Source organism: Physeter macrocephalus, chromosome 2 (assembly GCF_002837175.3).
Source record: "Physeter macrocephalus isolate SW-GA chromosome 2, ASM283717v5, whole genome shotgun sequence".
Classification (NCBI taxonomy): Eukaryota; Metazoa; Chordata; class Mammalia; order Artiodactyla; family Physeteridae; genus Physeter; species Physeter macrocephalus.
The window spans coordinates 20,659,529-20,681,276 of record NC_041215.1 but is presented as its reverse complement, the minus strand read 5'-3'; the positions used below and the strand labels follow the sequence as shown (position 1 = coordinate 20,681,276).

General features: G+C 57.5%; 1 protein-coding gene across 2 annotated transcripts in view; it reads right to left on the bottom strand.

Moving 5' to 3' along the window:
• Nucleotides 1-19,035, bottom strand: part of KDM4B (lysine demethylase 4B) — an 88,638-nt gene extending 69,603 nt beyond the window's left edge. For both annotated transcript variants that reach the window (XM_028500180.2, XM_028500181.2), the window contains exon 1: nt 18,844-19,035. In XM_028500180.2, the coding sequence (XP_028355981.1) occupies nt 18,844-18,992 (149 nt within the window). In that variant the 5' untranslated portion in view covers nt 18,993-19,035. The remainder of the gene's footprint in view (nt 1-18,843) is intronic.
• Between the last annotated feature and the right edge of the window lie 2,713 nt (nt 19,036-21,748).

Below are 21,748 nucleotides of genomic sequence, written 5' to 3'. Positions count from 1 at the left end.
CAGCAAATGTGCTATTTTCTATTGCTCTAAATCATCAAACAAATAAAGTGTGAAACAGCATTTTTGAATATAATTTTCCCCTCTAATGGCTTAGAATTATTATCAAGAACAATGAAAATAAATAAGCAAATGCCTTGTGAGTTAAAAATTAAATGAGCGTGTCAGGAAGAGGAACATAGGCCATCGTGGAGAGCAGGGACCTGCTCGGGGCCATCGGTTCTGCAGAAGAAGCAAGGGGCTTCAGGCCATGCAGGAGCCCGGGCCTCTGGGTGTGGACTCCCACCGGCCAGTGCCCTCTGGCCCAGGGAGTGGGTGTCCGGGACACCACCTCCCAGGGGGGAGGGCTGTGCTGAGTGAGGGGTGTGCACCATGGTACCTTGTGCCCAGCTGACCCCCGGAAGGTCCAGGAAGCCCGTGTACCGTTGCCCTGGGACGGCCACCTGAGACCTCGGGGGGCAAGGTGGGTGGGGCTGGCCGCTGCCCTTCCTCTCCCGGGCCAGGGACAGACAATGCCAGGTGGGCCCGCTGCCTCTCAGGCCAGCAAGAAAACCTGTGGTCCCGGGGCAAGTTGTCAAGACGAGGAATGGGACGCTCCAGTGGATGTCATCGCACCCCCCGATGGGGCCTGGTTGCTCGGCTGGCCGGCCACCCTGGGCTACAGGACCCGTCAGAGTGGACGGAGTTCCCTGTGAGGAGGGCGTGTTGCCACGGTAAAGAGGTAATTCCCACACTCTCCCGCCAGCTGCAAGGGTAATGAGAGTTGATGGGATCCTGGCTCTCAAACCCTGCTGCCCATCCCCGAGAGGCCCCCTTGGCCTCTGCCAGGGCCCTGCAGAACCGTTTTGCTCGGAGCCAGGTATGAAGTGCTATAATACGGACTGTATCTTTTCCCCGAGATGCGTGTGACCCTCCTCCGGGTGACAAGAGCACTCAGGATTTCTTCCATCGCCCAGCCTGACAGCTTCCACCGGCACGAGGCGAGGCTCCCCGCCCTTCCTCTCTGCTGAGGAGAGCGTGCCAAGAACAGGGGTCCAGCCAGGAGCCCTTTGGAAATGTCAGTTCAGCCCGACGCGAGTTGGAGGGTGAGGAAGTTAATTTCACAGTGTCTGCACAAGGCCAGGGCAGACAGGCCCCTCGCCGTTTAACAAGCTATAATGACAGCAACGGAAACAAGAAGGCAGAGTCCACGGGAAGTGCCGAGACCACATGTCACGTTGGAGGCCACCTGGCACGAGTGAGCCGCCTGCACGGGCCCAGGAGGCCATGGCAGCTCCGAATGCCAGAGGCCCCCAGCGCCCCGTGTGCTGGGCATAGGGAAAAGCCATTTTTACTGCAATCCTCAAACACACGCCCTCTCTAGCCATGCGTCAGTGGGACAGTCCTGGCGCGCTGTCCCGTGGTCTGGACGGCCAAGCAGAATGAGCTGGTCACAGAGCAGGCTTCCTCTCGCCCCCGAGTTGCCCAGGTACCATCTCTGCGCTGGTTAGAGATGAGCTGGGCCAGAGCGGCCTCTTGCTCTGCTCCTCCGCAGTGAGGAGTGCAAGGGCCCAGAGAAGCACTGTCACAGGCGGTCTCCCCTAATGTGATCACCATGGAGACGAGCCATGACACGTCCAAGCACCGCAGGTGACTTTTACGTGCAGCATTTACATTAAATTCCAAACCATTCTGTATAAAAAAATTCTTAGGACTGCCCTGGTGGCGTGGTGGTTGGGAGTCCACCTGCCAATGCAAGGGACACGGGTTTGAGCCCTGGTCCAGGAAGATCCTACACGCTACGGAGCAACTAAGCCCGTGTGCCACAACTACTGAGCCTGCGAGCCACAATTACTGAGCCCGCGTGCCACAACTACTGAGCCCGCGTGCCACAACTACTGAGCCCGCGTGCCACAACTACTGAGCTCCACAACAAGAGAAACCACCACAGTGAGAAGCCCGCGCACCACAACTAAGAGTAGCCCCTGCTCGCTGCAACTAGAGAAAGCCCATGCACAGCAATGAAGACCCAAAGCAGCCAAAGATAATAAATTAAAAAAACAAAAAAAAATTTTTTTTTTAAAGAAATACATTTAAAAAAAAAATCTTAGCCATCCAGGATTAGGAGGGACCTTCCCACAGTCACGGTTCAAGGTGAGGCAGGAGAGGTACTTCAGAAAGTTGGGGGCAAGGCAATCCACAGCAGCGCACTGAAGACACTAGCCAGTGTAATAAGTCAAGAAAAAGATATAAGGGGAGTAACAATCAAAAGGGAGGAGACAAACTTTTTCATGTCAAGTAATATAACTTTCTACCAGGGAAAACTAAGAGAACGAGCTGGTGAATTAAGAACTAAACAGTCCAGCGAGGATGCAGAATTAAAAAAAAAAAAAAAAAAAAAAAAAAACTCAACAGACAGCCAGGCTTCCTCTGCACCAGAAAGACATTCACAGAAGACTATAAAACCCACTAAGGTGAACCTTATCCCTTGTCTAGCGGTCCAGAGGCAGGAATTCCTCACCACAAACGAAGGCAAACATAAACCTGGGCGTGTGCCGGCCACTGACAGAATCGCAGAGTCTGGTCCAGGAGATGGAAGCGCTCTATGGGAGGCTGACACTGCCGGGAGATACAGCCCCTCGGTGTCTCTGTCTGGAGTAGGACAGGGCAACAAACACACAGGCAGGCCTGGGAGTTGAGGCGGGCTCGGTTCCAGACCACCGCAATAAAGCGAATACCACAATAAAGCTAGTCACACAAAGTTTTTGGTTTCCCAGTGCATAAAAAAAGTTACGTTCACTGTACTGTACAGTACCATAGTCTAACAGTGTGCAATAACAGCATCATGTCTAAAAAAATAGTGCATATACCTTAATTTTAAAATGCTTTACTGCTATGAAGTGCTAACCATCATCTGACAATGCAGGGTTGCCACAAACCTTCAATTTGTAAAAACTGAAGCATCTAAGAAGCGCAATAAAACCAGGCGTACCTGTACAGCAAAAAGCCCCCTTGCCCCTGCCCACATCTTTCAGTAAAGAAGGTAACAGGTGTGACCGTGACATCGCCGGGTGACTCCAGGTACACACATGGCAGGACTAGTTTGTCAGATATGAGCAGGCCTCATCGTGACAGTTCAAACGTGAAAGACGGACTACTAACAGTCACGCTGACGGGAGGGTTAAAGGGGGACAAGTGGTCACCCGGTACCAGGCTGGAGAAATACAAGATGTTAGAAAAAGCAGACAGGCTCGCCCTTGAAACACGAGGGAGCAGGTCCATAGGCTGGGCAGGACAGCCCTGGGACCACCGAGATACCCTGCAGTCCCCTGCCCCACTGGGAGGGGAGGAAGAAGAGCTGTCACCTGCCCAGTTTGCCCGGGAGGGGAGGCTGCAGGGCACCTGGCCCGGGGGAAGGAGGGGAGACTGAGCCCTTTCCTAAATACTCAGGAGAGCAATCCAGCCTGGTGGGGTGGGTCCCCTCCGTGTCCCCCCCACCCTGTGCGCACCCCCATCTGGCCACCACTGCACCACCCAGGCTCAACCTGGGTGGCATGGCTCCCTCCCTGAGAGCGACTAAAACTGCCTGACAGCAAAAGGATGCCTGCCCCGTTTTATCAGGAAATCCCATCTCACCCTCCGGGGAGGCTGTTCCGCGGGGGGCCGCCTCCCTCATTCGTCCAAGTGCCGGGGCCCTTTATGTGACAGATACGAACACTTGCTGGGGAGACAGGATCAGCCCAGGATAGGATCAGCCCAAGCCATCAGACAGGGTGGCTTGTCTCCAGGGTAGAACCTTATTGAGCTGCGGTGGTTTTATCTTTAATAGATCGTTTTACGGGACAATAAGTGATGGAATTTGGTATCTCACACCAGCAGCGTCAATGATTTCAAGTAATGACATTTTTATTGAAACGTGCAAGAGATAAACAGAGGCCAGGGAGCATCCACTCAGAGAAAATGGGGCATCTCAGATGGGGATGCCGGCTGACAGGGGTGCCAAAGGACCAGCCTGCTGGCAGGACCAGGTGCTCTGCAGCCAGAGGGGCCGCCCAGGCTTCTCAGGGGGCTGAGGAATGGGGGACGCGCCCTGGGCTCCACGCTCGCTCGCTCGCAGACTGCCCCCACCTCCCCGAGGTTCCCAGGGAAACGGAGTGGGTCAGCATCCTGAAGGCCCCCCAGCTCCAGGGCCCGGTTCACGGGAGCCCATAAGCCCACTTTAATTAAGGAACGGGCTTTACAAGGTGAGCGGCGTTGAGCTGCAGTTAAATGTTGAAGAGGAGGTGCCTGATCCCCGGCCCGGGTTTATTTCAGGCCCGCGAGTTCTTTTTGTTACAGACAGGACCGAAAATGCCAAGTCACTTACGGGCTGGGTTTTGACGTTGCTTTTGAAGCTGTGGGAGGCCCTTCTCAGGTGAGGTTTTAAAAGGCAGGCGGGGGCTTCCCTGGTGGCACAGAGGTTGGGAACCCGCCTGCCGATGCAGGGGACACGGGTTCGAGCCCTGGTCCGGGAAGTTCCCACATGCCGCGGAGCGACTAAGCCCGTGCGCCACAACTACTGAGCCTGCGCTCTAGAGCCCGCCTGCCACAGCTACGGAAGCCCGCGTGCCTAGAGCCCGCGCTCCGCAACAAGAGAAGCCACCGCACCACAACGAAGAGTAGCCCCCAATCGCCACAACTAGAGAAAGCCCGCGCACAGCAACGAGGACCCAATGCAGCCAAAAATAAATAAATAGATAAATGAATAAATTTTTTTTAAAAGGCAGGCGCCCATCAACACAATCAACGCACCCTCTAGCGGGAGCTGGGAAAGAGCCTTGTGCTGCCAGCGAAGGGGCGGAGGGTGCGTGCAGGGGGTCCATTTGTGGGGATGCAGTGCCGGTGAGCGCCCGGTGCTGCTGGTAAAGCCACCGCTACCTCCCCCTCGTCGAACTGGCCTCAATTTCCACCTGTAAACTGACGGGCAGGCAGCTCCCATTTCGCCCAGGGCCCACGGCCTGCTTATGCCCTGCCCCCCGCCCCCGATTTATTTCTGCTGAAACACACAGGAGGGCGGGAACAGGAAAGAACAGAGGGTGGTCCGCTGAGAGCGCACGAGCAGGACTTAAACAGTACGGGCCACGCCGGGACTTGGGGGCTGGCTGCGGGGAGCTGGGGAGGGTGGCTGGGAGTCCAGGTCTGCTCCCGGGCTGAGAGCCGGGCAGCTTCAATGCGGGGAGGCGCCAGGCCTACTAAATCACTTCCCGTGTGCTTGATGCTTTTGTGCTCATGAGCGTGCACACCCGCAGATGCATGAGGCCGCTGGACCTCGTATGCACACTCATTGACAGTGGAGGCCCCCGGCGACTGGGAGGACAGGCCCGGAGCTCTCCCTGCCCCACCAGAGGGGACCCTGGGTGACCGTGACTTGCCCCTTAGCTACGGGACTGGCTCTGGAGAGCATTCAGGTGACGGTATCTTTACAAGCAGGTCCCGTGACCAGCAGTTCCAGTCTCCGCGTGTAAGACCATCAGGGTCTCAGCTGACTGCCCAGAAGGTGAAGGGCACAGGGCCCTCGGGGTCACTCCCGGGGTGGCTCTGGGCCCTGGTGCTTTGAGGAGGGTTAAGCTCACACACGGGTTAAGCAGGGGAGAGCAAACAGACCAAGCCGAGGGGAGCTGCTGAAAGAGGGCCTCCAGCACGTCTCATCCCAGTGATGAGCCTGCTGGTCCCCGCTCCCCAGCTCCCTCTGCTGGGCCCACGTGAGGGGAAAACACACCCTTAGCCAGATTTTGAAGCAAAGCTAACAAAGACTCCCTCAACTCACAGATTTGCAGGAATCTCCCTTCTGGGGAGCTGAAATCGGCCGACAGCAACCTCTCCAATTCGGGAAAGATCTGCCACGGAAACCAGACCCTGCACACAGAGCAGGAATCTACAGAACGGATGGGGAGGGTGAGTGACTCCAGGCCAGGACGGCATCGGCCACAGACCCCCGACGCTTCAAGCAGCCCCTCATCCAAACACAGCCAGTGGGAGGATCTCAAGATGGGAACAATGCCCGCCGAAGCCTCTTCTCTCAGAAGAACTGACGGTTTCTTAGAGTGGTGGGATGGGGAAGGAGTCTGGCGACTGGCCTGGCGCTCCAGACTGGAGCCAGGAACGCCGGGTGGGCTGGTTTGGCTCCTGCTGCCCTAAAGCAAAAGTCCTGCGGTCTCACAAGCGGCCTGAGCCAGCACAGCGCTGTATCGTTCCAACCCCAAAGCGCCCACTTGGAACAAAAGACTCCAAAATGAAGGGCCATCTGCTCCTGCCAGACCAAGCCAGCAGGCTGTGTGACGGGCCAGCCACACCTGCGGCCACGAGTACCACACAGACAGGAGATGACTGCGCCCACAGAGGCAGGCCGGCCTGCCCAGGCAGCAAGGACTACCCCAACCTGCCTGCCCAGGGCTCCCACACCCGTGCCCTGGACCTTCCCTCTCGCGGCTAACATCCCCCTGGAACGGTGGAGTAACTCGCGCCTCCCTGCTACTGGCCTGGCCACCTGCCCTCCAGCAGAGCCCCTCCACGGGCTGCCCTGCTGCCTCTCCTCCCACAGGTCTCAGCCCAGCGCCTTCCCTGCCTCCATCTCGGGGTTCCCGCTGCCGCGTGCCACCCACCTGGCCCTCCATGCCCACTCGGGGAGGAGTGGGGGGGCACACCATAAGCTCCTGCCCTGACACACGGTGTCTGCCCTGGAGTGGTTCACGCTGGGTCCAGAGCGGGCACTTGGCCAGGGTTTGAGCTGACCCATCTCCTTCTACAACCTTGAAGCCACCTTCATCCAGCACAACCACGGTAGCAAAGCTAGGGCTCACCTGCCCCTTTCCAGCCCCCTACCCCCGTACACGCAGTCAGACTATGTTTCCTAGGCTCCCGTGCTGGAAGGTGTGGCCACGTGACCTGGCGCTGGCCAATGAGATGTGGGCAGAAGCCACGGGCCTGCCTCCCTGGCCCGCCCATCAGAGTTTCAGGAACACAGCCTCCCCCTGCCCCACCTGGACGCCTATGCCCAGGGTGACCTCAGAAGCCGTGCGCTGAAGGTGGCAGAGCCTCTGGTGGCCTGGGTCCCTGGGTTTCTGCAGCATCTCCTCCATCTCCCACAAGAACCTGCCGGCTTTGATTTCAGCTCAGCAGGGCTTCGTTCAGTGATGTTTTGGGGACTCTAAGAAAAGGGTCCACCCTCTCCCACGCCTGCAAGCTCAGGCCACCTTTGCCAACTGGGACGCCCCCTGTCCCCAGGGGGGAGCGCCTGCCCGGGCACACGCGCTCCCAGAACCCGCCCCCGCTTCTGATTTGCAGGAGGACACTCCAAGTGGCAGGGCGGAGCAGTGGTTAGGAATGCAGGCTTGCACCCGTAGCCTGGGCCCAGCCCTACCACTCCCCAGCTCTGTGGTCTCAAACCACAGTCTCGCCAATCCGGTCCCACGTGTGAAGGAGGACGGCGTGGGGCAGTGGGTGAGACCAGGAGTCACTCCAAGCATAGCCTGGCACACAGAAGCATCGGAACGTGGCCACCGCGACCACTATGTCTTCTCACATTGTCACGCTGTCACGTACAGTGACAGATTCTTACACGAGCAGCAGGTAAAAGATGACACGACGTTTGCCCCAGCCCCAAACTGGATACAACCCAAATGTCCACCAACAGTGGAACAGATAAACAGGTGGAGGCGCGGTCACACAACAGAAAACGCTGCAGCATGAAAACGCATAAACTATCACCACACACGGCGGGAACAAATCCTCCTCGTAGACAGAGCAGAAACGCAAGAGACAGATCAGTCCGTGTGCGTGGGGTTCAAACTCAGCCAGCACTCAGCCATGTCTCCCAGGGACACAGACACACAAAGAAAACGGCCCAGAGAAGCAGTGAGACGCAGGCCATCAGAAGCAGGAGGACGGTCCCAGCTCTGCGGGGTGGGGGGAATGGGGCCGCAAAGGAAGGGGGCCCAGGACAGAGAGCAAGGGGGTTCATTTCCCAGCAGCGCTGACTGGCGAGTCATTCGATAAACTGTAAGTATGTATCCATCTTTCGACCAAGTATACGCTTTCACGTATTTTTCTGTACCGTGTAACATCTTAGGATAAAAACACTTACCGAGAAGGGAACACACCATGACAGACATAGTCCTCTGGTGCCCCTGGGGCTCACACCCCTGTTCTCGGTCATTCCAACATCCCTCTCGGTGCTGCCGGGAGGGGATTTGGCTGTTATCATTAAGGCCCTAAGTCAGCAGATCCTATAATTGGGAGGTTACCTTGGGTGGGCCTGATCTAATCTGGTGGGCCCTGGAAAGGCATCGGTCCCTAAGTCAGAGGGGCCAAGTGGGAGGACCCTCGGTACCAAATGGACCTTCCCCAGAGCCCCGGGTAGGGGTCCGTCCCGCCGACACTCGACTCTGCCTCTGAGGCCCTAAACCGAGGCCCCGACAGGCCCAGGCCTGGGCGCTGAGAGCCAGTCACCTCAAGCCGTCTGTCTACGGGATCAGCTACACAGCGGTGGAGAACTAAGACTGCCCAGCTGCAGGGAGGAGCAAAGAGATCAAAGCTATCTGACAGAGCTTCCCTGGTGGCGCAGTGATTGGGAGCCCGCCTGCCGATGCAGGGGACGCGGGTTCGTGCCCCGGTTCCGGAAGATCCCACGTGCCGCGGAGCGGCTGGGCCCGTGAGCCGTGGCCGCTGAGCCTGCGCGTCCGGAGCCTGTGCTCCGCAACGGGAGAGGTCACGGCGGTGAGAGGCCCGCGTACCACAAAAAAAAAACAAAAAACAAAACTATCTGACAGAAGGACGCCAGATCATCCACATCTGTCCAATTTGGGTACTGGGCACGAGGCTGTTCTGTTAATTATTCTCTTTCCTTTTCCGAAATTTGAAGTATTAAAAAAAAAAAAGAGAGAGAGAGTACACTCTAAAGAGGAGAGTACGGAAAGGGGGGAGGTGTGACTTTCCAGTAGAGACACCTGAGCAGCACGACCTCAGCCAGGGGACCGAGGTCGACACCAGCAGTGATGAGTCATGTGGACGGCAGGCACCCCGAGACAATGGATGAGATGGCCCCTCATGCGTGGTCCTCCTCCCAGCACCCAGAGCCCCAGTTGTGGGAGAAGAACACCAGACAAGTTCCCACTGAGGGAGATTCTACAAAGTCTCTGACCACAGTCCTCCTCAAACCCGTCAAGGGCATCGAGAACAAGGAAAGTCTGGGAACCCTCCTACACAGTTGGTGGGAATGTAAACTGGTGCAGTCACTATGGAAAACAGTATGGAGGTTCCTCAAAAAGCTAAAAGTAGAGCTACCATATGATCCTGCAATCCCACTCCTGGGCATATACCCAGAGAAAACTCTAATTAAAAAAGATACATGCACCCCTATGCTCATAGCAGCACTATTCACAATAGCCAGGACATGGAAACAATCTGAATATCCATCGACAGATGAATGGATAAAGAAGATCTGGTACATATACACAATGGAATATTACTCAGCCCTACAAAAGAATGAAATAATGTCATTTTCAGCAACATGGACGCAACTAGACATTATCATACCAAGTTAAGTAAGTCAGAAAGAGAAAAAAAGAGAGAGTACACTCTAAAGAGGAGAGTACGGAAAGGGGGGAGGTGTGACTTTCCAGTGGAGACACCTGAGCAGCACGACCTCAGCCAGGGGACCGAGGTCGACACCAGCAGAGATGAGTCATGTGGACGGCAGGCACCCCGAGACAATGGATGAGATGGCCCCTCATGCGTGGTCCTCCTCCCAGCACCCAGAGCCCCAGTTGTGGGAGAAGAACACCAGACAAGTTCCCACTGAGGGAGATTCTACAAAGTCTCTGACCACAGTCCTCCTCAAACCCGTCAAGGGCATCGAGAACAAGGAAAGTCTGGGAACCCTCCTACACAGTTGGTGGGAATGTAAACTGGTGCAGTCACTATGGAAAACAGTATGGAGGTTCCTCAAAAAGCTAAAAGTAGAGCTACCATATGATCCTGCAATCCCACTCCTGGGCATATACCCAGAGAAAACTCTAATTAAAAAAGATACATGCACCCCTATGCTCATAGCAGCACTATTCACAATAGCCAGGACATGGAAACAATCTGAATATCCATCGACAGATGAATGGATAAAGAAGATCTGGTACATATACACAATGGAATATTACTCAGCCCTACAAAAGAATGAAATAATGTCATTTTCAGCAACATGGACGCAACTAGACATTATCATACCAAGTTAAGTAAGTCAGAAAGAGAAAGACATACCATATGCTATCACTTATATGTGGAATCTAAAATACAACACAAATGAACTTATCTGTGAAACAAAAACAGACTCACAGACATAGAGAACAGACTGGTGGCTGCTGAGGTGGGGGGCGGGGAGGGAAAGATTGGGAGTTTGGGGTTAGCAGATGCAAACCATTACATATAGAATGGATAAACAACAAGGTCCTACTGTACAGCACAGAGAACTATATTCAATACCCTGCGATACACCATAATGGAAAAGAATACGAACAAGAACATATATATGTATAACTGAATCACTTTGCTGTACAGCAGAAATTAACACAACATTGTAAATCAACCATACTTCAATAAAATAAATTTTAAACAATTAAAAAGAACAAGGAAAGTCTGAGGAACCATCACAGCCCAGAGGAGCCCGAGGAGATGGGATGCCTGAATGTCACAGGGGACCTGGATGAGGTCCTGGGACAGAAGGGGACACCAGGGACAAACAAGGCAAACTGAATGAAGCAGGCAGGACCCTAGTCAACAAGAATGTACCCATAAGGTTCATTAACTGCAACAAATGTCCCAGCCTCATGTAAACTAATAAGGAGGCTGGGTGTGGGGGTGCATGGGAACTCTCTGTACTGTCTTCTCAGTTTTGCTGTAAAATCTAAAACAGTTCTGAAAAATAAACTCTTTCAAAAAGAGAGGGAGTACACCACCAAAACAGTGGATAAACAGACCAGCCTGTGACAAACACAGAAGGAACAAGGAAACAGTGGACCGTTTGCACCGGGCACCCTCCGTCATGAACCCTCCCACCCCTGTTCACCAAGAAGCCAATTTCCAAATCCATCAGCTGCGCTGCTGCCCGGCTGCCCAGGCTCACGGCAAGGCATCAGATCATCGGGAATATCAGCAGATCCCCCCACTCAGCCTCATCGGCTCTGGAGGAGAGCATATGGTGAGATTTTCCTTCGCAGAAGGCTGACCTTCCTCTGCCGAGCGTGATGTTAAAATCACTTTGCATTCCCCGAACAAACACCAACTGTGCCTGTCCCCGCCAGCACTGCGAGATTCAAGGAGGCAGCCTGTGGGAACGGACCCTGCTGCCCGGTGAGCGGGAGCCCCTGTGGGAGCACTGGGATTCCCAGGTCCACGGTCTGCCCCGAGCTGCACGCAGCACAGGTTGTCGCCTGACGCAACCGTCTGGCTTTGCTGGGGCAGCACCAGGCTACTGAGTTTAGTGCGGGCGAGGCTTGCAAGAAGCAGTCAGATGTTTGGGCTGATCTGTGATTCAAACCATGCTGTGTCACGCTGCACAAAAATCCTCTGAAGTTGCCTGTTGTCGCACCCGCCAGGTTAATTAATGATGCAATCCTATCCTCACAGCCTGATGACACGATGCCCCAATTTGAGACTCCAGCATCAGGAGTTAATTTTCAAATGCCAAAGCCAGCTTCCGGTTTCACATTTCCGGCACAATCCTGACAAGCAGAAAGGCTGGGCTGTTGGCATCGGGGACGACAGTGTGGTCCCGACAAGAGCGGACCGAGGGCTCTGTGAGGAGGGCGGGGAGGGGTACCGGGGGGGGGGTAGTAACACGGCTGTGCTTCCCATAAGCCCCCGGGTGCTCAGGCCCTCCTGGGCACGTGCTAAACCGCTTCTCCCAGCGCTGCGCCAGCGTCCCCGTGCTGCTGAGCTTCAGGGTGCGTGTGCAGCTGCAAAGCCCAGCTGGAAGTGACAGCTCCCAGCAGGGGCTCTCGGTCACCTCGCAGAACACCAGGTCTCCAGTCTTCTGGGCATGGTCCCCGGGGGTGGTGGGCAGAACCCTGGAGGCCAGACTCACGAACTGCCTGAGTGAGGAGACACGCTGTCCTTTCCTGACTAGATACATGCACGCGTGCTGCCACACACGCAACCCGAGTGCACACGCGAGCACAGTCCAGGGTGACCAAGTACCGAGGTCCCCCCGGGTCTGAGAGGGTTTCCAGGATGCGAGACTTTCGGCTGCGAAGCCAGGAAAGTGGCACTGGTCACCCTAACGCCAAGGTCACCGTGCACCTTGGAAGGAGGCAGTGGGCACACGGGTCAGGCACACAGGGAATAAACGACAACCAGGCCTGCTGCTGTGGCCAGAGCCACTGTCAAAAGAGGTGACGGAGAAGGCGCCCCCTGCTGCCCACAGCCCTTTGCGTCAAACAGTGAGTGCACAGCGAGCTCCGGACCAAGGACCCACGAGCCGGGAAGACGGGCCTCGGTTGGTCGTGCTGTTTAGGACAACAGCCATCTTCTCTCAGAAGGAGGATCCTTCTGCAGAGACGCGACCACCCCCATCATAAAACCTCCGACGAGCAGCTTCAGGCAAGGCTGCGCGGACTGAGGACAGACTCCGCCAGGGCTGCTGGGTCCGGTGTCTCCGCAAACAGATTCAAGAAAGCTCGGGGCCTTGGACAGCACGACCCTGCCACCCTATCTGCTGTCTTTTAATCCACAGAGCTCTCTGCTCAAAAACATCCTTTTTGTGGCTGGATTTCTGGTCACCACAGCCCAGGAGGCAGGGCAGAGGGAGGAGGAGCCTGCTGGTCTCCCCCGTGTGTTTACAAGGTACACACCGAGCCTCCCTGCGTCACCCCGGTGGCTCTCTTCCCCTGGCCCCCCGGGTGCTGCGGCCACGTGGAGCTGCTGAGCGAAGCCGCTTGGCTGAGCTGTGGCGCCTCTCTCCCCAGAGACCCAGGAGGAAAGAAGGCAGTGCCTCTATCTCACTCTGGCATCCTGTACGGGGACGGGGCGCAGTGCTGGGAAGCTAAGTTACCAAAGCCAATCTGTGCAGCCATCACACTCCTACCAATCTCCACTCCAGATGGTGCCCAGCCAGCCCTCCCGCCACCGTGGGGCAAGGCAGGGCCGCGCCTGAGTCAGGGAACGGCCCCCGCTCCCCGCCGTGCCAGGCTCTCAGAAGCCACGAGGTCACCCAGGGACCTCCTCCGGGAGTCACCAGCGCTCTCCACCACGGGCCTCCGGAGCCGCTGCCTGCGGTTGCTTTGCTCGGCCCCATCAATCACCAGAATTCCCAATTCTGCCACCGGGGACAAAGCAGAGGCCCTGGTGGCCGCCTGGCATCGTGGTCCAGCAGCGCCACCTGTAGCCAGAGCCGGGGGGCCTGCGGCCGGGAGGCGCCTGTCCCCTGGGGCTCACTGGGGTGATTAAGCGTCGCCCGCAGGGAGCACGTCTGGGCAATGGGCTGAAGCCGCCTGGGATGGGCCTGCAGGGAGGTCCCGAGGGGCCGGGAGGGCGCCCATCAAGGGGGAAGGGAGCAGCCCAGCAGCCCCACCCCGCCCCCGAAGGAGCAATAGACCCCTGAATCCTGAGCCCAGCACGTCCAGCCTCTCTCCCAAGCTGCAGCCAGAGACAGAGCAAGAAACACAGGAGCTGGGCCACATCTGCACACCAGCTCACGCCCCTCCTGTAGCCCACGGCAGGGAGCACACGCCCTCAAACGTGCACGTGCGCACACACACACATAACCAAGCCCACGCACGCACACACACTCACACACGTGCAGGCACACCTCCGGAGTACCAAGTGCAGGCCGAGATGACTGCCTGCTGGGCGTCAAGTTTCCCGGCAGCAAAAGAAAGGCTGCCCGTTCCCTCTCCTGTGAAAGCCCCTGAGTGACAATGCCGAAGACAAGCTGTAGGTGCAATGGAATCAAAAGGAGAAACTCTCAGCGCGCTCGGGTGCGGCGCTCAGGCTTCTCAAAGGTCAGGCAGGGAGCGAAGCTCCGGGAAAGGCTCCCCGGCCCCTCACCAGCAGCCCCTCCACCGACTGCCCTCAGGGACCCGCCCATCACACCCCAGGCCGGTCCACGAGCCAGAGGGGCTCTGTGCCCTTTGTGGGGGCACAATCCAAGAGGCCCTCTCCCCGGCCCCCGCCTTGGGGCACCTGACACCCAGGCCAACAGAAGCCAGAGGGCGGGAGGGGCTGGGGAAGCCGAGAGAAAACCACCCGCAGGACCCGCCTGCGGGTTGTCAAGGTCACGGCCCAGACAATCCCCACGGGGAACACTGTCTGTCCTGTCCTGGGGCCCTCTGGTGGCACGTCCTCCACCCACCCGCATGTGGGCACACGGCAGTTGCTGCGTGTGGATACGGAGCCCTGCGTCTGGGCAACAGCGTGAAACGACCCCAGGTGGGTGTGTCACACACTCATCTACTGATACAGTTCCTGGTGACATGCTGCCCACAGGGACCCAAAGGGGCCATACCAGGGGTGGGTATCCAGGGAGGCCCGACAGACGGAGCAGCCCCAGGAACAGCCGCCCCAGCGCCACCGACGGGCTCCAGGGGGTCCTCTGGATGCTGAGCCCGGTGCCCTGCACCCAGGCCCAGCCCTCCGGGAGGGGGCACCCTGAACCAGGCGGAGCTGCTCTGCCTGCCCCCCCAGGCCCACGACCTCCGGGCCTCGATGACCAACCGTCCGGGCCGCTGCAAGGCTGGGTCTATTTTAAATCCCCGTCTCTAAAGGGATCTGAAGCCCTCACGTGCTGCGGATATTCTTAGCCTCGCTGCCAGAGAGCGCGCCGCACAATGCCGGCCTTTTGGAGCAAATTCCACGCTTTTATCAACACCAGGCTGTGCACGTCACTCTGACACACAAATCACACCACCAAAGTAGCAACAGACCCAGAAAGGCTCCAGAAGACACCGTAAACCTGAGTAAGTCGACACTTTCAAAAAAAAAAAAGTGCTACTGAAATACCCCGAAACGGTTGCGATCAAGCTACTGCAGACGCAAGAGCACGGTGTGATTCGGAAGACAGACGTGGGAACGGATCTGCCAGAGAACCCCGCCCCACAGGGCCCAGGGGAAGGCAGGGAGCAGGGGCACCACCTTCCCGGGGATCCTGAGTGGCTCCCTGCACCCCCAGCCCAGGGACAAGAGGGCACCTCACCAGCCCCCACACCCCACCCCTGCAGAGGTCCACGTTGACCCGAGAGAGAGCGCGGCCTCCACACGACGTAAACCTCCATGCACGGGGGCTCCCAGGGGCTATGGGGTCGCTGTGCTCCCAGAACCCTGGTCTCCTGACAGCGTCCATCCCCGCCCCGTGCCAGACCCCTGCTGGGGATGGGGACATTGGGTTGGGGGGAGGGACACCGAGGGCCCTGCCCTCATGGGGTCCGAGTCTAGCAGGGAAAGACTGACACCAACCTCAGACACGGCCAGCACGTGGTCACTCTGAAGGACGAGTATGGGGTGTCCTGCCAACATCTGGGGTCCCCACCCCAGTCCCGGGGAGAGCGCAGGAAGGGCTCCAGCACGGTGGCTCAGCTGAGCTGGCTGGGCTCCGGGGGTGGGACAACAGGGCAGGTGGCGCGGAGGCCCTGCGGCCTCACTCGGGCAGCATGAGGGACCCCCACGTGCAATCCCACCCCTTCAGAACCAGGAACCGAGATCCAGGTCAAGTGCCTTCCGGAATGTTCTTCCCGTAAGGGAAGAACACCCCTGCTGTGGGGCAGGGGGAGGCGGGCAGTGGGTGGACAGCAGGGGCCACCCGAGCAAACCAGGGGTGCAGCTCAGGGGGCAGGGGTGCTGGGGGCTGTCCTGGGGGACAGGCAAGCGAGGGGAGCAAGGCACCAGCCCTGTCACCTGGGGGCCGCTGGCCCTCATGTTCCCAGCATCCTCTCTCTGGGAGACATTCCTCAAACCCAGTCCCACTTCCATCCGCCCTCAATCCCAGCCGCTTCTCAGAGGCCCCCAGCCGCTCACTCCTCCCTGCCCCCCCAGGCCTCGTGTCCCCAGAGAACACACTAGGGCTGCAGTCTCCCGAGGCCTCCCCATCCCCAGGCAGGCCTGCGTCTGAAAGCTCAACCTTCCTTTCCCAGCAAGTGCGGGGACTCAACAGCGGCTGCTTGCTTACTTTTTCTTTCTTTCTTTCTTTCTTTTTTTTTTTTTTTTTTTTTTTTTTAAGGAAAAGGTGGGTTTTCTCCCCTTCGGACCCCTCTGGCTGGGAGACCCTGACCAAACCCAGGGCTGAGTTCCCATCGCCCAAGGGCAGAGGCTCCCTCTCCTCCTGCTGCTGTTTCCAGGGGGACTTCGGAATATCACTGCCACTGCCAGTCCGAGGAGTCCATAAAAGGATGAAAGAACCTGGGAAATTTCCAGCAGCGCACAGAGCCAAGCCAGAGGGAAGGGTGGGAGCGCCATCTAGCGGCCTTCGGGGGAGCCGCGCTGGGGCAGGACTGGGACACGGCCACTCAGAGACCCGGGCAGATGTCCCTCCCGCCACCCCCCCACCCCATGAGACACAGCCCAGGCCAGCGAGCTGGGCTCAGCCGTGTGCGCGCGCGCGCACACACACAGAGACACACACAGAGTCGCACATTGGTACCTGATCCACACATATACACAGACTTATATACACAATACAGACATATAGATACCTGACAAACATACACACACAGATACATCACACACACAACACACACACAGATACCTAACAAACACACTCACATACACACAGGTACCTGAGACACATATACACACACACAACACACACATACATACGCTCATATGCATACTCACACTGACACACACACCCATGTGTATACACACACATACACACACTCATATGCACTGACACACTCATTTGTATACACACATATACACACTCACAAACACAAATATACACACAAACACACACACTCACAGAAACATACACTCACACACCCCCTTGGACACACACTCACACTCACACACACACACATACACACACACACCCTCACACGCACCCATGCAGCCCCAGCCTGCGGATCTGTCTGCACAGGGAGCCCGAAGGCCGTTCACCTGCACTCCGCCCACCAGGCCCACGGGGAGGACGCTGCTGTGCAGAGCGGTGGGCGAGATCCCCCAGGGAAGGGGCAGGTCCACTGCACCACACAGGTGTGGGCCTGGTGCAGAGCAAGGGCCCCTCCCGCCAGGCCTGGACTGGGGCCTCCATGAGGTCCTGGCCCAGGCTTGCCGTGGGGAGTCGGGGGGACGGGGCGGCCACGCAGTCACTGAGGCCTCCTGGGCAGCTCGGGGACGGCACCCTGACCAGGAAACCCCTCCACTCGGTGCACAGGACCACACTGCAGGCGTGAGGCTCAGGCCTTGGTTCAACCACCATCACCAAATACATCAATCTCTCTCCAAATCTTTCCCAAAAGGCAAATACCTCCCCACCCAGAGGTTCCAATGATCAAGGGCTCACGTAAAGCCACAGAAGGCCACAAAAGGAGACGAGTGGATTGAAAACAGGAAGCCCATGGAACTGTAATAGGATCCCAGCAAACGCACAAAGCAGCACCACGAGAGGCCAGAGACCTGGCCTTCAGAGAGACCAGCCCTGCCCACACCTGGATTTAGCCCCGTGAGGCAGAGTCAGCCTCCTGGCTCCAGAACTGTCAGAGAACAAATGTGAGCTGAGTTAAAGCCACCAGATCTGCAGTCCTTTGTTACAGCAGCCCCAGGAAACTCACACGTGTCCCCAGCCTTCCCTGCCCATCTGAGTGGGAACCGCTGCCAGACAGCGGGGCAGGGGCTTCACTCGCTCCACGGCAGAGGCGAGGAGAGGGTGGTCACACGGCCGATGGCCGACAGGGAGACCTGGCTTCCCACCTGGGTCCGCTGCTCAGAGGGCCTGCTCCCGCCCCTCAGCAAAGGGCCCCAGAATGTCCCTGTTGACTTAAGGGGGTAGGGGGCCCTCCGCCAGGCCGGCAGGCACAGGCTCAGCCACGTGGGGCTCAGCCCTCTGTTGGGACAAGGTAGGGGCGCCTTGGCCAGGGTCCGCCTGGGTCCTTGCTGGGTGGCCCTCCCCCCAATACAAAGGTGAGGGTTCACTGGCTGAACTCCCGAGCGCCTCTCTCTGCTCCCCAGCTCCTGCTTCCCTGAGCCGCGATGATTATTGTGACAACAGAACCTTCTAACAGCTGGGGAGAGGCAGGGCGATGCGAAGCCCCCAGCTCCGAAGTCTCTGCTGGAAACACAGCGAACAAAGATGGCCTCCTGCCGGCCCCCTGGCAGAAGCTGCGTGTCAGGGGAGTGCTCAGCTGGGAGATTCCTGAACACGACCGCGTTGGCAATCTGACCCAGCCTGGGGGGCCCGTTGCTCACAGAGTGCCCTGCAGGGCCCAGCATGCCCGCCCACACCCTGCAAACAGCTAACCCCACCCCCCAATCTGGAGGCCAAGAGGGAGGCGAGGGGAGGCTCAGGCACAAGGCCGCCCGCTCCCCAGGCCCGCAGCCCCAAAGCCCCCAGCACAGCGCGGCCCTGGGAAGCGCTACCGGAAGCCTGGCAGCAGCCATGTTCAGAGTAAGGTGCTCTGAGTGCAAACCACAAGCTCCGGGGATCTGGAAGCACGTTCTGCGGGGGGCGTGCATGCCCTCAACTAGCGGGGGCTGGGCCGGCGGAGCCCCTGACCCCGACTTCTGCCTGCCCCGCCCGACAGCCCCAGGTGCAGCCCCAGGAACCATGTGCAAGGCCTCCCCACCCCACCCCCGCCCATCGGGCATCCCCGCCTCCCTCAGCAGCGGCCCGGCGGGGCCGCGGCCGCCGCTCACCAGGACTTGGGCTCCCCGAAGTGCAGGTAGTTGATGCTGTACAGGTCCATGTCCTCCGTGTGCCAGGCGAAGGTGGTCTTCCACATGCCGAAGTACAGGTAGGGGGTGTTGACGCCCTCAATGATGGTGCCGCACTCGCGCTCCACCATGTCCAGGATGGTCCGCAGGTTCCCGATGTTCCACTGGGCCACGTCCTGCATGGCGGCGAGCACACGGTCAGCCTGCCGGCCACCCCGGGCACCCAGCCTCCCCCACCGTCACTCGCCCCCAGACGCCGGCAGTGAGACACCTGCGTCATTCCCTCCGAGCCCGGGCCGCGGTGTGACCCCCGCCCAGGGCCCAGACAGCATTCTGCCCCACACCTGACTGCTTCCGAGCCTCGCCCACCCCAGGGTCCAAAACCCACCCTGGGCTGCGCACACCCCACAGTCACAGGCCCCCCTGCCCCGGGCCAGGAGGTCAGGCGAGGCTTCCCCTGGATCCCACGTTGAGCTGTGCGTGAATCATGGGCGGGGAAGGCCACGCTGAGGCCACGGTTGGTGGTGAATAATTCACGTGCCTTGAAGTCAGTGACACAGAAGGAGGAAAAACATGCAGAGCGGGGCTCCCAGCAACGTGCCAGACAGGCCTTCCCGCACCTTCCCACAGCAGAGACGGGGACGGCACTCAGAGCCAGGAAAACAAGGGAGGGATCCCCACCCACCAGCCTCATCTATTCCTAACGCCACAAGCAAACAAACCCCGTCTTGTCATAAGAGCTTGTAAAACACGCTTTCGTTGACTTCCAGTCCCCGGGGAGCCTCGGGGCTGCTGAGATGCCGAGTGCGCGGCCGCGTTCCTTCAGGCCCCAGATCCACCCAGTGCCACCCACCGCGTCCACGTTTTAGGCCCGACTTGGCAGGTCGGTCTTTGCAAGGTGAGCTGTGGCCAGAGCCCAGGACACGGAGGAGGGCCACGATCAGACCCCCATCGCGAGCATGAGAAGCCCAGGGTCGCCTCAAGGGGAAGATGCCCAAGACTGGCGGCACCAGCAACCAGTCACCTCCCCAAAGTCCTGTCCATTTGCCACCCGCCCCCATCCAGCCCACACGGACAGGGGACCCGGGGTCTAGACTAAGCTGGGCAATAACTCATCATGGGCCAAGTCATTCTCTGCTCTAGGTCTCAGTTTCCCCTCAGTACAAGGAGACCGTTGTACTAGGTCAGGCACAGCAAACACATGGCGCCAAAGCCCCAAATCCTCTTCCGGAACCCAGGGCAGGCTCACCCACTGAGCTCTGCCTCGGCCCCGCTGAGCCTGCACTGGGCCTTGGAGCGCTTCGCGGGGCCATCACTACAACCGTCGGCAGCACGTGAGAGCAAACCCAGAGGTTCTCAAGGGACAAGCCTCCAATTTTTGAATTTTTATTTAAAAACAAAATTTTGGGTCCTCAGGAGAATGAGAATATAAGCCACAGACTTGGAGAAAATATTTGTAAAACATAAACAGCTGTTATCCAGAATATACAAAGAACTCTTAAAACTCAACAATGAGAAAGCAAATAATCCACATAAAAACTGGGCCAAAGACCTGAACAGACTCTTCACCCAAGAAGATACACTGATGGCAAATCAGCACACGAAAAGATGCTCCACATCATCAGGCAAATGCACATCGAAACCACAATGAGGTACCACCACACACAGATAAGAATGGCCAAAATCCAGAACACTGACAACACCAAATGCTGGCGAGGATGTGGAGCAACAGGAACTCTCGTTCATTGCTGGTGGGAATGCAAAATGGTCCGGCCACTCCGGAAGGCAGGTTACAAAACTAAACATACTCTTACCATACGCTGCAGCAATTACGCTCCTTGGTATTTACCCAAAGGAGTCGAACGAAAACTTACGTCCACACAAAAATCTGCAACGGCTGTTTACAGCAGCCTTATTCATAATTGCCCAATCTTGGAAGCAACCAAGATATCCTTCAGTAGGTGAACGGTTAGATAAACCATGATATATCCAGACAATGGAATGTCATTCAGATCTAAAAAGACATGCGCTGTCAAGCCATGACAAGACACGGAGGACCCGTAAATACTGGGTTGGCCAAAAAGGTCGTTCGAGTTTTTCCGTAAGACGTTACACATGACTAAGTGGAAAAAGCCAATTTGAAAAGATTATATACTGTATGATTCCAATTATAGGACATTCTGGAAAAAGGCAAAACTATGGAGACAGTAAAAAGATCAGTGGCTGCCAGGGCTTTGGGGGAAGTGGAGTGGTGAATAGCCGGAGCACAGAGGCTTTTTAGGGCGGTGACACTATTCTGTATGACACCATAATGGCGGATACTTGCCATTATACACTTGTCCAAAGCCACAGAAGGTATGACACCAAGAGTGAACCTGAATGTCAACTACGGACCCTGGGATCCGAGTCCCAGACAAGGGACTCAATGTAACAAATGCACGGACAAGGCATCAATGTAGCAAACGCACGGCTCTGGTGGGAATGCTGACAGAGAGCGAGGCTGAGGGCGTAGGGGAGCAAAGCACGTATGGGGACTCTCTGTACCCTTCTCTCGATTGTGCTGTGAATCTGAAACTGCCCTAAAAAAGATACCTATTTAAAACAGTAACAACAATTATTATTAATACTCTTATTATTCAGGATCCCACCTAGCACCAAGGCTACACAGTGGGGGAAAGAATAGTCTTTTCAATAAATAGTGTTAGGGGCTTCCCTGGTGGCGCAGTGGTTGAGAGTCCGCCTGCCAATGCAGAGGACACGGGTTCGAGCCCTGGTCCGGGAAGATCCCACATGCCGCGGAGCAACTAAGCCCGTGCGCCACAACTACTGAGCCTGCGCGTCTGGAGCCTGTGCTCCGCAACAAGAGAGGCCGCGACAGTGAGAGGCC